The following is a 13,836-nucleotide window of genomic DNA, read 5'->3' as shown; positions in this document are numbered from 1 at the left end:
TGTTTTCGCCCTGCCTGCCTGCCAATGCCCTTATGGTTGAGGAGATAAAACAGATTCGAAAATCGATCCTTTTCCTGTCGACCGGGTTTATTATGCTGCGAGCAACACCACAGAAATATGCTATGCTGCCGTGTCAGCCTCGACCGTGGTGGTTCCTTTGATGCGTAGACACATACAGGGACTTCCACACAATCTCGTCACTGCTCCGTGGGTCGATTATCTTCAAACCAATGTCTAATGGCTTCCATTCGGAACGATTAACATACTTGCAGCGCAGCAGTAACACTTCTCTGTCACACGAAGTTATCGGAACCTTAATCACCACAGAAACACGGTGAGATAAGATTACAGTAGCGACCAACGGCAACGGATGCGGTTGTTCGAGACGGACCAAATTTTACAATAGTCTGCGTTGAAAAACGGATGATACCTTAGCACGCGGTTTTGACGCCGCAAACATCGCCCAAACCGCCACAGCAACGACCTTCCGTCTCCCTCTGTGGTATGTATTTTTCAAAATACGCACATTTGTTGCGCGTATCCAGCAGCAAAAAAGGTTATCGACCTCTTCCGGTGGTTTGCCCTCTGGGCTGCATATAATAATGCGACGACGGTGCAATCTGAAAGAACATCGCCATCATCGGCAAGTAGCAGCAGCGGTACGGCGTGTCGTCCCTTCGTCGTATGATCCCATCATAATTCGACCCGCGCGGCGGCGGTCTGCGCGATATTGCTAGCAAAACCGAGGGGTTGTCCGCCAGCGAGAAATATACTACGTCGTCGCGGCCCGCTTCCGATGTAGCTGATGATGCTATTCACTCCAGCAGCAGTGTGGTAGGATTTACACAAGCGCGCACATTCCGAACACCCTCAACCCGAAGAGGAGTACCACACCATCGCGCGGTGCCGATAGGCAGAAGGAACCTTTTATTCTCTGGGCCCCCGCGTCGCTCACCGTGTTGGTTGGTCGAATATGGGAACGAGATGACGATTCCGATCCTTAATCAGCACTTCCAAATCAAACACACACATGTACAAACACAGTCGTTGTTCATACACACTATACGGGGCACATACCATTGGCTCGAGAACCTGCTGTTGGGGACTTGCGATTATAAAATTAAAAGAAAAAGTGACAAATTCGCAAAACTTAAAAAGAAATCGTGCAGAAACCACATGTAGCCACGTAAAAGCTAATAGAAACCCAACACAGTAAGCCTCGCTCATGAAATCGATTCGACTGAATTTAGAGTGCCATGAGCAATCACATGCTCAAATGAATCAGCGAAATGTGACCCATCTGGTGGGATTGGGAGCTAACTGCCCAGCGTGTGTTCGACCATTTTCTTCTCTTACTATCAGACAACAACAGAGAAAAATCAATAGACGATAGCGACTGCGAAGAGCAAAACGATATCCTCGAAAGCGAAAAATAAATATTGTTCAACCCGTTCAACATCATGCACACAATTGGTTGGCTGGTTGGTTGGGCAGTTTCTGACGCACGACGACGATCAGCGAACACGTTACCCGGTTCTGCTGCCTTGTGCACACCAGGATTGGATTCTAATATTTATAATTAAAGCGTGGTGCTGCGTTTTCTTCCTTTTACACGCGGCCATCGCGCCGTCATCGTCGTCCGGGTGCACACACGAGAAAAAAATCGTGCATTTTTAAGATTATTTTTTCTCGTTTCACTGCCTTAACACAGTATGTGTCCAAGAAAGCCGTGCTAGCAACTGTTAGCAACTTTCCGGATTGGTCGTCCCCTGGCACTGACACACGACCGAGCTGATATAGAAATTTTCAACAAAATGGCCTATCGTGTTGATTCGTTGGCGAGAGCTTACTCAGCCCTCGGTGACGGCGACGACAAAGCCCACCGCGACGAGAAGTTGGAGAAATCCAGTATATTCCGACGAACCGACCACCGACCAAGCGTGATAGAACGTGTCTCGTCAGCAGCGCCCTGTTTTTGCTTCAATCTGTTCTGAATGAAAACGACTTGTGCCTCTGCCAGCCAGCCATTTTTAGAGACGAATATTGCTCGATCTCTTTTTTCATTATGTAATTGTATCCCGCTGGTTCGACGAATGGACCAGAAATTCGCACCATTCTACTCACCGGAAATTTCTCCTTGCGCACAACCAAAGTTTCACTACAAGAACCACGATTTTCGGGTAGATTTTTGTGCAGTTGAACAAAGGAAATGTCGCAACGATTCGATCCCCTGGAAGAAAACTCTGCTTCTGCCGTCTGCTCTCTTCTAGTGACATTTAACGTCGCTCACTGGTACCCACACATCGATACGCGATTGCTACGAAACACTGCGGAGTAGTAGTGTTCGTGAAAGGTTCTAATTGTCAAACATGCCGATGCCGTGCCCAGTGAGTGATGACGATTCAGATGGGGTACGTAAAAGTCAATTTCCGTGTAAATTACGTACGAATTGAAAGTAAATTTTTAGATTTCTGCAATTATACTCAGCATGTGGAATCTTTTTTTAAGCTAATTTACGACAAATAAATTGTGTTCAGGCTACAAAAAAGTTGCAATGTTGATCGAGAGCCAATCCTTGCAACGTTTTCTTTTTCCAAGCACATTACCTGTTTTCCTCGTTGTGTTTTCAGATTCTCTTAAAGGCGCACTCACTCACACTCGCCCACACAGCTCGCTGGCGTTCACTCATACACTGCACTGCGCAATCGCTGGCCGAATAAAGGAAAAAATTGTCCCTCATCCCACGATAAGCCAGCCAAAATCTCCATATTCCTTATCAACACCACTGCTTCGGGAATCGAACCTATTTTACGACCCTCACGCCCAAGAAGCGTTCGAATGGCGTTCTTTTGCGTATTGTCTTCTCTGGAATGGCCTCGGCCTGCCCCATTTTTCAGCGTCGCACAGCACTCTTGGGTAGTTGGCTTTGAAAATCAATATCGAACGTGGGAAAAACCTTCACGGGAGCACGAGTTTCCACAATCTTCGCTCGGTTCACCTTGAAGCTGGCACGACGATCAAATTATGCAAATTTGACGGGGTTTTGGGTGCGACGCACATGAAAAGTTTCACCAAACGCGACCTGCGCCAAAGCCAAACGGAACGCGAGGAATTGTCTCTGGAATTGTTGCTCTTCCGTTACATTCAGCCACTGGTTTCGTTTCGTGGTGTGCGTGCCGCACTGTGCTTGATTTGTTTCTCTCTCCCTCTCTCTCTCTCTCTCTCTCTTGCTGTCGGTTGTTCGATCTCTCTTCTCATTAACAATTGTTCACACTTCGAATTTGTGAGTAGAAAAACCAGAACGTACAGTGGTGTGCGTGTCGCCCGTCAAAACATAAATTTCAAGGAGCATCAGCTGTTTTGTAAGCTGATCAGCCCCCTGCCCCTCTTCCCTTACCCCTTGAACCCCGTTCGAGGTTAAATCCGATTTTGGGAGAAGTCCACTTTTTTACGTTTCTGTCAATGCCAACGGGTTGTTGTGAAATGATAGAGTGTGTGTCGATGTGTCGATGAGAAAAATTCTTTCCTGTTACATTGTTTATTCATAAATCATGTAATTATCCGAAGGGAATAAAATACTTTCTTGATATGGGCCTTAAGAGTAGCCTACAATTGGCATATAATACAAAACGAGCTTCCCGCATCCGGATTACCATCCGTTGTCTAACTTTAGTGACTCTAAATCGTCCAGCTGCGAGCTATCGAAGGCACTTGGCGACAGAAGGCACAGACTTTCGATTCGGGGAAAGCTTGCCTCGATCGTTGCCGGATGTGGCCGTTGGTCCTGTCGTTGCAGCTGGAGTTGGTCCGAATCCGCGTAAAGAGGTTGCTGTTGGCTGTACAGTGTCGCGGAAGCGCGGTCATCGCTGATGTCCAGCTTGTCGTACGTTCCATCGACTAGCTCATCTAAGGCCCGATTAACATATTCGGCGGTTTGTCTCGCGTCGTCATCCGCCATCGATTCATGCGTCGTTTCGGTGAAGATGGTCGGTGGTGCTTCCGGTCGTTGCTGTGTTGCCGGGAAGATGGCGGAAGACTGTAGAAGTTTCTGCAGCAAGTCGCCCGTTTTACGTACGACCGTTCCGGGCGGTGTGGCGGAGCACTTGTGGGTGCGCTGGGACACCTTGTAGCGGAAGCTCTTATCACACCCGGAACACTTGTAAGGCATAAGGCCCGTGTGTATCCGCCGGTGGACTAGGTAGGACACCCGCTGCCGGAAGCATTTCCCTGGTGGAGAAAGGATGGCCAAATTATTGTCCTACGTGTGCGCAATAACGCGACCGTGCGACTCATTACCACATGTTTCGCAGGCGAAAGGCTTTTCCCCCGAGTGAATTCGCTCGTGATTGTGCAAAGTGGACAGCTCCTTAAAGCTCCGACCGCAGACGGTACAAGCGTGAGGCTTTTCGTCACTATGGTAGAGAAGATGTTTGTGGTAGGACTGTTGAAACGTGAACGACTTGTTACAGATCGTACAAGTGTAAGGCATCTCCCCTGAAAACAACAGTGTATTCATTTAACAGCTCAGATAATCGTTTTCCAGGTTCCTACCCGTGTGGAGACGATTGTGTTTCTTGAGGAAATATTTGGTCGTGAAGGACTTCCGGCAGACTTCACACTCCCACTGTTTCGGGTTGTCGTGGCTCAGTTGCTGCGGGGACGAAGGTAACGAAATACTTTCGAACCTTTGCTGCGGCACTGCAGCATCCAGCGCCGATGGCTGCCCGACGGATGTCGGTTGATCAACGCCGCCGAGAGGTTCATTGTTGGGGGGCAGATAAACCACCTGCGCCAGTTGCCGTGGGTCAATAATTTGGATGATGTGCGCCAACGGTGTGGCCCCTTTCCCCGCCATGATGTCATCACGGCCAGAGGTCAAATCAGAACCCGCTATCGCGAAGGACGAACTAGTAGAGGTAGTGTTGGTGGCGTGGGTTTGGTCCAAGCACATTTTTTTCGGACTCTCCTGGTGCACTACGCGCATATGGATCTTGAGCGAACCCCTCATCTTGAACTTTTTGGGGCAAATATGGCAATAGAAGTGTGTTGCCGTTGGAGCACCACTTTCGTCCCGCTTCGTAGTGGTCTCGTGAAAAACCTCTTGGTGCATTTTGAGCAGTGTGTCGCTGCGAAACTCGACGTCGCACTCGGAACAGTGCGGTTTCGAGGAACACGAGCTTGGCTCACCGCTTCTCGGTGACATTTTCCCCATCGGCGGAATGTCACTGTCGTGTTCACAGTTCACTTCCGTTGGGGCTCCTTTTTTGCGCACCTTGCGAACGCTTTTGCAGGAACCCACCGTCGTCGTCGTCGTCGTTGCCAGACCAGACGGGTTCGGATCGTCCTTTGCAACGCCTTTGTCCCCTTTCGAATCGTGAGCCTGATCTTCGAGCAGCGAGTGTCCGAAGAGGTGGATCGTGAGTTTATCCAAACCGAGCAGCTCATCGCCGCATATAGGACACTTTAGAGGGCGAGCCGTAACTTTCAGCAGGCTCACGCGCAACGCATCGACGTTAGGGAAATTGGGCTGGCCGCACAGGATGCAGGATAAACTTTTGGTACACATCGTTGGCTGGAGAGGGAATAGAATTTCGCAACGAAACTAACTACGATTCGGCAATGTTCGAACTGAGCACGGGTTGCGGAGCACACTTAAGCCAAAACTGTTCTGCGCCGTTAGAGGTTTTTGACGTAAATTTTTGTCCGCTTTTGCGCAAGCGTGAAAGAATATGGCGAGAGCCGTAATCGTTGAAACATCATCCGAAAATAGCCACACAACGGTAAATACCCCGCATGCGTGCTCGTCTTTCTGTCCCCACACTTGCTGACTCTCGGCCAGTTGGGCCAGTTAAGGCTGCCATCGTTCGCTAGTCAATCTTTAAAGTACCGTGGATGTTCCAGGGTCAGAGTGCAAATCATTACCAAATGCCGTTGTTCTAAATTTTCCCAGACGGACCCCGGAATTCCTTCCCAGATGCGGTCACGCGGTGTGAGCTGCTATGGAATGCAACAGTTGGCCCTCCGTTGGCGTGCCGGGCGAGCATAATCAAAGCAGCCCCGACCGCCCCGGCGTCCATGGTAACGCATGGTGCGTTGTGCGACGGTTGTTGTCAGTTGAAAAACAGCGCCACACAACGCATGTGTACTAGAAATTGGTAATTTTCACGGCAAACAGGACGCGATTTCGAAAGGATCAAACCGGAGTGGCTCGAGAGCGATCAGAAAAGTGTTTCGAAATGGGAGATCCACAGCCGTACATAATCCGGGTGATGGAGGAGATGGGGTTCGCCGATGGAGGCTTCATTCCTATCGCCAACGACGAGAACAAGCGGCTGCTGGAGTACATCAAGCAGTTGGGAGCTGGCAAGGACGAGTCTTCGGGCAAGGTCCACTTAAGTGACCACCGGCTGGGCAACCTAAGGGTTCACCTGAAGAATGCTCAGCTAGAGTTTGATCAGAACTCGAAGCTTCTCGGGGCAGACAAGAGCCAAATCACGACCGAGCAGGGCCTACTGAAGGTGGCGCAGAACAATCGTTCCTTCTTCCGCCAGCAGGTGTCCGAGGCGAAGAGAGACCGCTCGGAATTGGAGAAACACGATGAACGTTCACAGGGTAAGTTCCGTTTCTACTACAGCTTGGTTTGCCCATGTTTGATGCAATTGGCTTGCCTTAGGGGACATGAAGAAACTGACCAACAACGTGGAAAAGTACACGGAACGGATCAAGTGGGCCAAAGGAGCACTGGCTGAGTGGAAACAGGTGATGGGTGATGGCGAACGGACTAACAAGCTGATCGAAAGGTACAGCAAGGTGGATGTTAGCCGCGCCGAAGCACTGGAGGCCAAGCGGAAGCAGATGGAGGACAAAATCTCGCGTCGCCGGAACACCCTGGTTACGCTGTACGAGGAGTACAAATCGCTGGAGCAGGTGCTCGAGCGGACATCGCAGCTATTCCGCCAGGCGCACCTCGAACGGCGCCAGTTGGTCCAAACGTGGAAGGAAGCAGTCCAGCACATGAACCAGCGGGAGGAAGACATCAAATCGGTCGAGAGGGACATCGAATCGGCTCGCGAACAGTCCACGCTGCTCGAGGGCGATCTGCAGGCTCAGGACGAGTTTCTGGAGGATCAGCAGCGCAACAATCACGAAATTGAAGTTCGCATCGGTGAGCTGAATGTGGAGGTGTCCAAGCAGCGGAACCGGCTAACCGCCCTGAACGACAGTGTTCAGTTGAAAACGAACGAGTACCAGATAACGCGCAAATCCGTGCAGAACCTTTCGAACAAGCTGTCGTCGATGCGCAACCGGAACCGGCACGCCCTGATCAGCGAGGACGAGAAGGAAAAGCAGATCCACACGAACCTGAGCGATTTGGAGCTGCTGCGGGACAAGCTGGACAACTTCCGCAGCAAAAGCCTGTGCGCACAGGAGCGCTTGCGGCAGCTGAACGAGATCGTCGAGGCGGAAGAGAAGCAGATCCGGGCGATGGAAGCGGAAACGGCGCGCCTTTCGGCCGCACTGTACCGTGCCCAGCAGCAACTGTTTGCGATGCGCGAAGAGGACAAGCTGCTAAAGGTGGAGGTACACTCGACGGAGTCAGGCATCGCCAAGATCCAGGCGGCAGTTAAAAATCTCAAAAAGGAGATCGTCCGACAGATCGAGATTTCGTACAACGTGGACTACGGCATCGAGAAGGTACAGGCACGGATTGCTCACATGAAGGGGGCCGCCAACACGCAGGAGGGCGCGAACCAGGCCCACGCAAAGTTGGTACGGGCGGAAGCGAAGCTGCACGCGCAACGTCAACAGTTGGCCCAGCTGCTGGGTCAGATTGCCAAGCTACAGCAAGACTTCCGGCAGTCGAGCCTGGTGTACCAGCAGGATGCGGCCGAAATCGAGCGCATGACGGGCAAGTGGAAGGAAAAGACGCTCATCGTCGAGGGTGGCGAAAAGAAGGTGCGCCAGGGCACGGCCGAGAACCAGGAGCGACTGGTCGAGAAGAGTCTCCTCAAGATGCGCATCAAGCAGATGGAACGACGGCTCGAGAATCAGGGCGACAAAATGTACACACTCGAGCGGCACCGCATGGAGCTAGAAGCGGCCATCAGCAAGCGCGTGGTAGACATTGCCGCCCAGAAGGACATGCTGCTGCTGAAGCGTAAGTACCTGTCCGACGAGCGGGCCCAGCTGCGGGCCGACATTACGGAGCGGGGACTGAAGATCGAGCAGCTGAAAAATCGGTACGATTTGTCGCTGGATTTGCTCGGCAAAAACGAAGACGGATCGATCGTGACGGCGACGCAGATCAAAATACAGACGGCACAGGAAAAGTACATGCTGCTGCGCGAGGGAAGCGAGCTGAACGTGAAGATTCTGAAAGCCGAAGAGGACCTGAAGGCGCTCGAGAATACGGTTAAGGTGATGAACTTTTCGAATGAAAAGTACAAACGCGGCTTCCAGAAGGTGGAGGACGACAACCCGGACATGGTCGCGATGGAAGCGATCCAGGCCGATTACGGGAAGGCGGTGGCTGCGCTGAAGAACGTCCGCTCGGATCTGGCCATGAACACGGAGAATCTGCATGACCTGAACGAGTGCCGCGAGCAGAACGATAAGGCCCTCGAGCAAGCGCAGAAGGTACGGCTCGATAACAACGACGTGCTGCTGCGCATCCAGAAGGAACTGCTCGATCAGCGCACGAAGATTCAGCGTGCCGAGCGGGAGCTGAAGCTGGCCATAAAGGCGGCCAAAGCGAAGACCAACGACGACGATCTGATGATGATCTTTCAGAAGGACCTTAACCTGAAGGAGCTCGAAGAACGCAATGGACTCGCGCTGCAACATTTGGCCGATCTGGTGGAGCACAACTCAGAGCTGGCTGCTTCGGTGAACAAGCACTGCTATGAACGTGGCCTGCGTCTGCCCCTCATCAAGCGCACCAAGAGTCAAATTTCGTGGAGAAGCGAACATTCGCAGGGCACCGAGTACAGTGGCCGTGGCGATACGGTTTCCTCGAAGCAGGGTAAGAACTGGACGATGAACCTACAATGGAAACAGAGGGGTGAAGTGTATGTTAATGGGCTCCTTCTGTACGCCTTTTCAGCCTCCCGGCTATCGACCTGTGCCAGTACCTCGTCCCGGAACACCGACTCCTCGGACGATATTGCCAAATCCTTTGACAATCGTATGAGCGCTGGACTTTCCGTTATTCTCATTGACTTTCCCGGTACCAAGGGTGGCAAGACCCCGGGTGGTGCTCCGAAGAAGTAGGACCCACGGAGCGGAGTGTTGGACAATGATGAATTTTACTTTATTGTATCCGTTTTCGCAATCTCACATTCCTCGTTTGCTGTCTAAATTTTTAGTAGAGTTTTTCGTGTGATTATGCAAATAGAAAATTTGTTGAATTTTGTTTTACGTAAGCACACTCATGCATGCAAAGACTGCGGCCCATTTTCCGGGACCTTGCGTGGACCTTCTCTTTTGCGCACGATCTCTTCGCACTCGCTTCTGGTTAGTAAGTAATCTGTAACGCACCGAACCAACGGGTTTGTTTCGTAGAAAAACAAAAGGGCTGCCGTTCGTGCGACTGAAGCGTTACCCGGCGTTGTTTAAATGCAAATACAGAATGTACGGCGCCCAGGATTCTCGGTGTCCCGGTCGCAAGGTGGCATGGGGAAAATATATCAAAAAGTACGCCCCTTTCCGTGCCCGAGGCCATGTTACAATCGGGTGCAGCAAACTACCGACTTTCTTCTTAAATTATACAAACTACGTGCTACGGAAATATGGGGCTGTAAATATATCTACAATTGGAATATCGCGTGTATTGCAACTGGGATTGTTTAGCGCACGTTGCGAAGAACTCGATGCGTTCAGCAGAGTACAACCAAACACTTTATCCGACTCTGTAGACTGTTGACGGTACTCCATAAACGCAGTTTCACGATCGACAGATCAAGGGGTTAAAACTAGTACGAGAAAACTCTCTTCCAGCGGCTCCGCCTTAGTTCTCTACGGTTCTGTACAATGAACGAATAGAATGACGAACATATCATTGTGGCATTGTGCTCGTGTCCACTCTATCGGTGGACGCCTACAGCCGAACTTTTCTGCCCAAAAATTTTATGTCACCTAGTCCTTAACAAAGTGACCATTCCTAGTCCTTGCGGCGTCGCCTTTTGAAGACGCTTTGCCAAAACACATATCATACGGCTGCTTGTGGCACGGTTTGTTAGGTTAGAGCATGTGAGCTAATCTGCACTTTACACTCACTCTTCATATTGAACTTGAGGCGGGCACCGGCATTCAACGGGCCTTGTTCCGGGTGGATTTGCGTTGCGGAACCGAAAGTTGTTTATCGACCGGAGGCGGCGGTGCTTCCACTGGCTCCTGTTTGATCATTCGCCTCGTTTGGCGCTTTCTCACCGTGTCCGCAGCCCGCCCCGTCGATGATGGCGGGGACGCAGTAGGAACATCGTTCTCCACACTGCTGCTGGTAGCCTTCCGTTTGCGCGTTTTCTGCGCAAGGTTCTTGGTGTCCTCCGTGGACTCGGTGGACCGATCGTCGCTGAGGGTCGTGCCGCGGTCGAACGCATCCACGTTACCACCCTTGCGGCGCAGTGAGTAGCTACAGTTCCGTGCGGCCGGATACAGCCGATGGATTTCCTGCATCACACCGTTCGATCGGTTCAGCTTTTGTTGCAACTTTTGTGCAAACTCAAAATCACGCCGTTCCATTTCGATCTGCTGCTCGATACGCTGCTGATCACTGACGATCGCGTGCTTTAGCAGCCTCGGCAAACGGTCGGAAGTTCGGCGCGTGCTTCTTGAGCTGGCGGTGGTTGTTGTTACTTCTGCGTCACCTTCTGGAACCACCGTGCTCCGTGTAGTGACTTTGCGTGCCTTGGTGGGCGTAAACTTGAGCTTTCTACGACGACGGCCACGCCGAGCAGTGCTTGAGGACACGGTTTTTTTTGCCGTTTTCGATCCGTCGGACGACGACGACGACGACGAAGTGGACGATTTTTCGCTGGGCTCACCGAGCAGCTTTTTGGGTGGGGTCAGAAGCATAAAATTCACAACCGAAAACGCCGACTGGCGGGGGCTACTGGTGGTAGCATCGGCCAGTGGCCGATAGGGACACTTTTTCGGTGTCAGTGTGTACTTGACGGACACCGTCGGTGACCGGATCGGGGCAACGCGTACAACATTATCCAACGAGAAGCTACGGAAGAAGTAAGCGATGAAAAACAGTGATCTAGTACTCATTGCTATCAAAATCAATGTGTTACCTGCTCTTTGGCAGTGTCGTGTGGATCGGGACGAAGTGGTTCTGTTCCGCTTTCAGACTATCGGTGTCATCCTCTTCGTCAACTGCGCCACGCTGTTCCGCTTTGTGCAGATCCGTCGGCTTAACGCACAGCTCACTTTTGTTCAGATCGATTGTGCCCATCGACTTTTGGTGCTGCTGCAGCTTCCCAAACGTGAGCCTGTGTAGATCGTTGGCCGTTTGCTTCACGAGCTCTGCGCTACGGCCAATCTTCTGCGAGACGGATTTAATCAGACTAAAGCGCTCGGAGACGGACGAGGACACGAACGAAGTGGCCGTCGCGGCGGAGGCCGCCGACGAGGTGGACGAAATGGAGATTACACTGCAGAAGAGCGAGACAATAAGTTGTGAGATCAGTGGCATCATCTTCGACTCCGGTTGCTACGGCAGCAACCGGAGCACATGGAGAAAAACAAGGTAAACATAACATCTGAACGGAATAACATTTTCATCCACCATTTTAACGATTTTGTTGTTCGCCGTAAATCCTCAACCTACCTTCCATTCGACGGTGACTTTGAAGTGTTTAATCGGGCCGGCTGTGACACCTTCTCAGAAACTCTGTCCGCTGCCATTTGGCCTGAAGTGAGCGCTTTCGATGGTGGTAGCTGGCGTGCACCGGTAGAAGACGATGGACCGGCCACCGAAGTATTTGTGATGCTCTTACGACCGCCGGCACTGTCCTGCACGTCGGGAGTCGTTGTCGACGAAACTGACACATGGCTGCTGCTATCGGCCAGATCGATAATGCCCTCCTGTTTGTACAGATTGATAATGTACTGCTCGGAAGCGATCAGTTCCTTTTTCTCGTCCGACAGCAACTCCTCCTGATAGCGCTTTAATTCTTCTTTGTACTCCTTCCTGATGTCACCCGGATTGGCCAGTCGGTAGGCGGCAGGTTTGTTGGCTGCGAAATGGAACATGGTAAGTCCGTGTATCGAGCCGACGGTGGCCGAGGACTTACCGGTCACGCAGCACGGTTCCATTGACTGAGCAGACGGTCCGGTGGAAGGTTTCGACTCGCTGACGCCACAGGATGCCTGTTCTTCGTGCAAGCGTTCACGGAACTGACTTTGGATGGCTTGCCAAAGCCGCTCGTGCACTAGTGTGTTGCAACGGGAAGCATTCCGGTACCAGGTGCCGAACCGTTTCCGACAGCAAGGGCAGTTCAAGTTGTTTGTCTCGATGGTCGCAAGAAGACAGTTGCGACAGAATAGATGCTGGCAGGGTAAGAAAACCGGTTCGACCACCAACGACTGGCAGACGGGGCACAGAATATCGGCCAGTTGCAGGTTGTCGTAGTTCCACGGAGCGGAAGAACTGGCGTCACCCGGCACGACCACCGTTGCTCGTCGTTTCGTATCGTTTACGAACCGTGAGTGAGCATTGGTGCTACTGGCCGCTGCATAGTTGAGGAGCTTGGAAGACATGGTCTACCCAACATTGAGGAAACAACAGCAGCAAGGATTGGAGGTTGAGTGGGGGATCACTGTTACGGGCTGATTGTACGCAGAACGGACATCTCGCTACATGTTCCGGCGTCCTGTAGTTATCCTGTCCTACAGACCTATGCACAACCCTTAGCCACACTGGGCAAGACGACACCAAGCATCCGGGATGGCTGGCTACATAAAAAGGCCCGAAAACAGCAAGCCTCAGTTCCTTTTCAGAACGAACCAAAAATCTTCACGTTTCAAGCTACAATAAGATTTATATTTGCAAAATGACAACACTGACACTGACAACTTCTGACAACTGACATTTTCGAACCTGATTTTCGAACGGAAGCATTTCGTTTGCAGCTTTCATGCAACATTGTGAGTTGTGTAAAATGTTTTTGAAATTTGGAAACGTATTTTCGAAACGACGGTTTAACGGTAAACTGTGTTGGTATGCAGGAAAACTTGCACGGCAGGGCTTGGTACTTGAAAGGAAGATGGAAGAGGTGAATTGAAATTGAGTTATGTGAATTTTGAACTCAATTTGGAATGTTTTTGGTGACGATCTCAATCAATCACATTCAGGTTCGTTGACTTGCCTTTCGATTGGTTAAACCATGCCGACAACAATTTGTTGAATCAGAATAATCAGTTGGTGATCAATAAAAAAACATTTGGAATAAATTAATTCTAATTGTAATTCACCAAATCCTCACTTCACTTCAATTCACCAATTTCACTCTCACTCATACTCACGACACGCCTTCTTCTCGCCACAAAGCTGTAACAAATCGTGCTACTTCGCTCGCGACACCTACTTTTAGCCGTCGTTGTCTCTTTCTCGCTCGGGCATTTCACTTCGAAATCAGAAAATGAGAATGAGAATAAGAAAGTGAGAGATCTAATCTAGTTTGAAATCGGTCTAATTTGAAAACTCAAGAACAAGACGAAACAAAAAAAATCGAGAAATTGAACTTGTTAATTTATTCCTCAAAATATTGCTCGTTTACATATGCTCGTGTGTTATAATTTCGATATTGCTTATCTATTTCCAGGAATGTCTTC

The 13,836-nt window shown here is 50.8% G+C and overlaps 3 protein-coding genes across 3 annotated transcripts; 1 reads left to right on the top strand and 2 right to left on the bottom strand.

Annotated features, from left to right (window-relative positions):
• Positions 1–3,511: 3,511 nt before the first annotated feature.
• Positions 3,512–5,602, bottom strand: LOC131209881 (zinc finger protein Xfin). The gene is made up of 3 exons (XM_058203033.1): positions 4,552–5,602; positions 4,297–4,494; positions 3,512–4,227 (listed from the first exon to the last, which is right to left on the bottom strand). Exons 1-3 carry the CDS (start codon positions 5,564–5,566, stop codon positions 3,650–3,652), a joined length of 1,791 nt encoding a protein of 596 aa, XP_058059016.1. The 5' UTR covers positions 5,567–5,602; the 3' UTR covers positions 3,512–3,649.
• A 634-nt stretch (positions 5,603–6,236) lies between these two features.
• On the top strand, positions 6,237–9,441 carry LOC131209003 (coiled-coil domain-containing protein 39). The gene is made up of 3 exons (XM_058201964.1): positions 6,237–6,612; positions 6,674–9,022; positions 9,104–9,441. Exons 1-3 carry the CDS (start codon positions 6,237–6,239, stop codon positions 9,268–9,270), a joined length of 2,892 nt encoding a protein of 963 aa, XP_058057947.1. The 3' UTR covers positions 9,271–9,441.
• LOC131209004 (E3 ubiquitin-protein ligase rnf168-like) lies at positions 9,296–12,762 on the bottom strand. Its single transcript, XM_058201965.1, has 4 exons — positions 12,361–12,762; positions 11,831–12,291; positions 11,295–11,654; positions 9,296–11,227 (listed from the first exon to the last, which is right to left on the bottom strand). The coding sequence occupies exons 1-4, from the start codon at positions 12,760–12,762 to the stop codon at positions 10,309–10,311; spliced, it is 2,142 nt and encodes a 713-aa protein (XP_058057948.1). The 3' UTR covers positions 9,296–10,308.
• Between the last annotated feature and the right edge of the window lie 1,074 nt (positions 12,763–13,836).

The sequence above is a fragment of the Anopheles bellator genome, chromosome 2 (assembly GCF_943735745.2).
Source record: "Anopheles bellator chromosome 2, idAnoBellAS_SP24_06.2, whole genome shotgun sequence".
NCBI lineage: Eukaryota > Metazoa > Arthropoda > Insecta > Diptera > Culicidae > Anopheles > Anopheles bellator.
The sequence above is the reverse complement of the archived record's forward strand: the minus strand, read 5'-3'. Positions and strand labels throughout refer to the sequence as shown.

Bases quoted from the DNA above. Each gene is read 5' to 3' on its own strand.
- LOC131209003 (XM_058201964.1), top strand. From the start codon at position 6,237: ATGGGAGATCCACAGCCGTACATAATCCGGGTGATGGAGGAGATGGGG. The intron at 6,613-6,673 runs GTAAGTTCCGTT...GGCTTGCCTTAG, and splicing joins ACACGATGAACGTTCACAGG to GGGACATGAAGAAACTGACC. The intron at 9,023-9,103 runs GTAAGAACTGGA...ACGCCTTTTCAG, and splicing joins TACGGTTTCCTCGAAGCAGG to CCTCCCGGCTATCGACCTGT.
- LOC131209881 (XM_058203033.1), bottom strand. From the start codon at position 5,566: ATGTGTACCAAAAGTTTATCCTGCATCCTGTGCGGCCAGCCCAATTTC. The intron at 4,495-4,551 runs GTAGGAACCTGG...TGTTGTTTTCAG, and splicing joins ACACAATCGTCTCCACACGG to GGGAGATGCCTTACACTTGT. The intron at 4,228-4,296 runs GTAATGAGTCGC...TTTCTCCACCAG, and splicing joins TTTCGCCTGCGAAACATGTG to GGAAATGCTTCCGGCAGCGG.
- LOC131209004 (XM_058201965.1), bottom strand. From the start codon at position 12,762: ATGTCTTCCAAGCTCCTCAACTATGCAGCGGCCAGTAGCACCAATGCT. The intron at 11,655-11,830 runs GTAGGTTGAGGA...GCTCTTCTGCAG, and splicing joins AAGTCACCGTCGAATGGAAG to TGTAATCTCCATTTCGTCCA. The intron at 11,228-11,294 runs GTAACACATTGA...CTTCTTCCGTAG, and splicing joins ACGACACTGCCAAAGAGCAG to CTTCTCGTTGGATAATGTTG.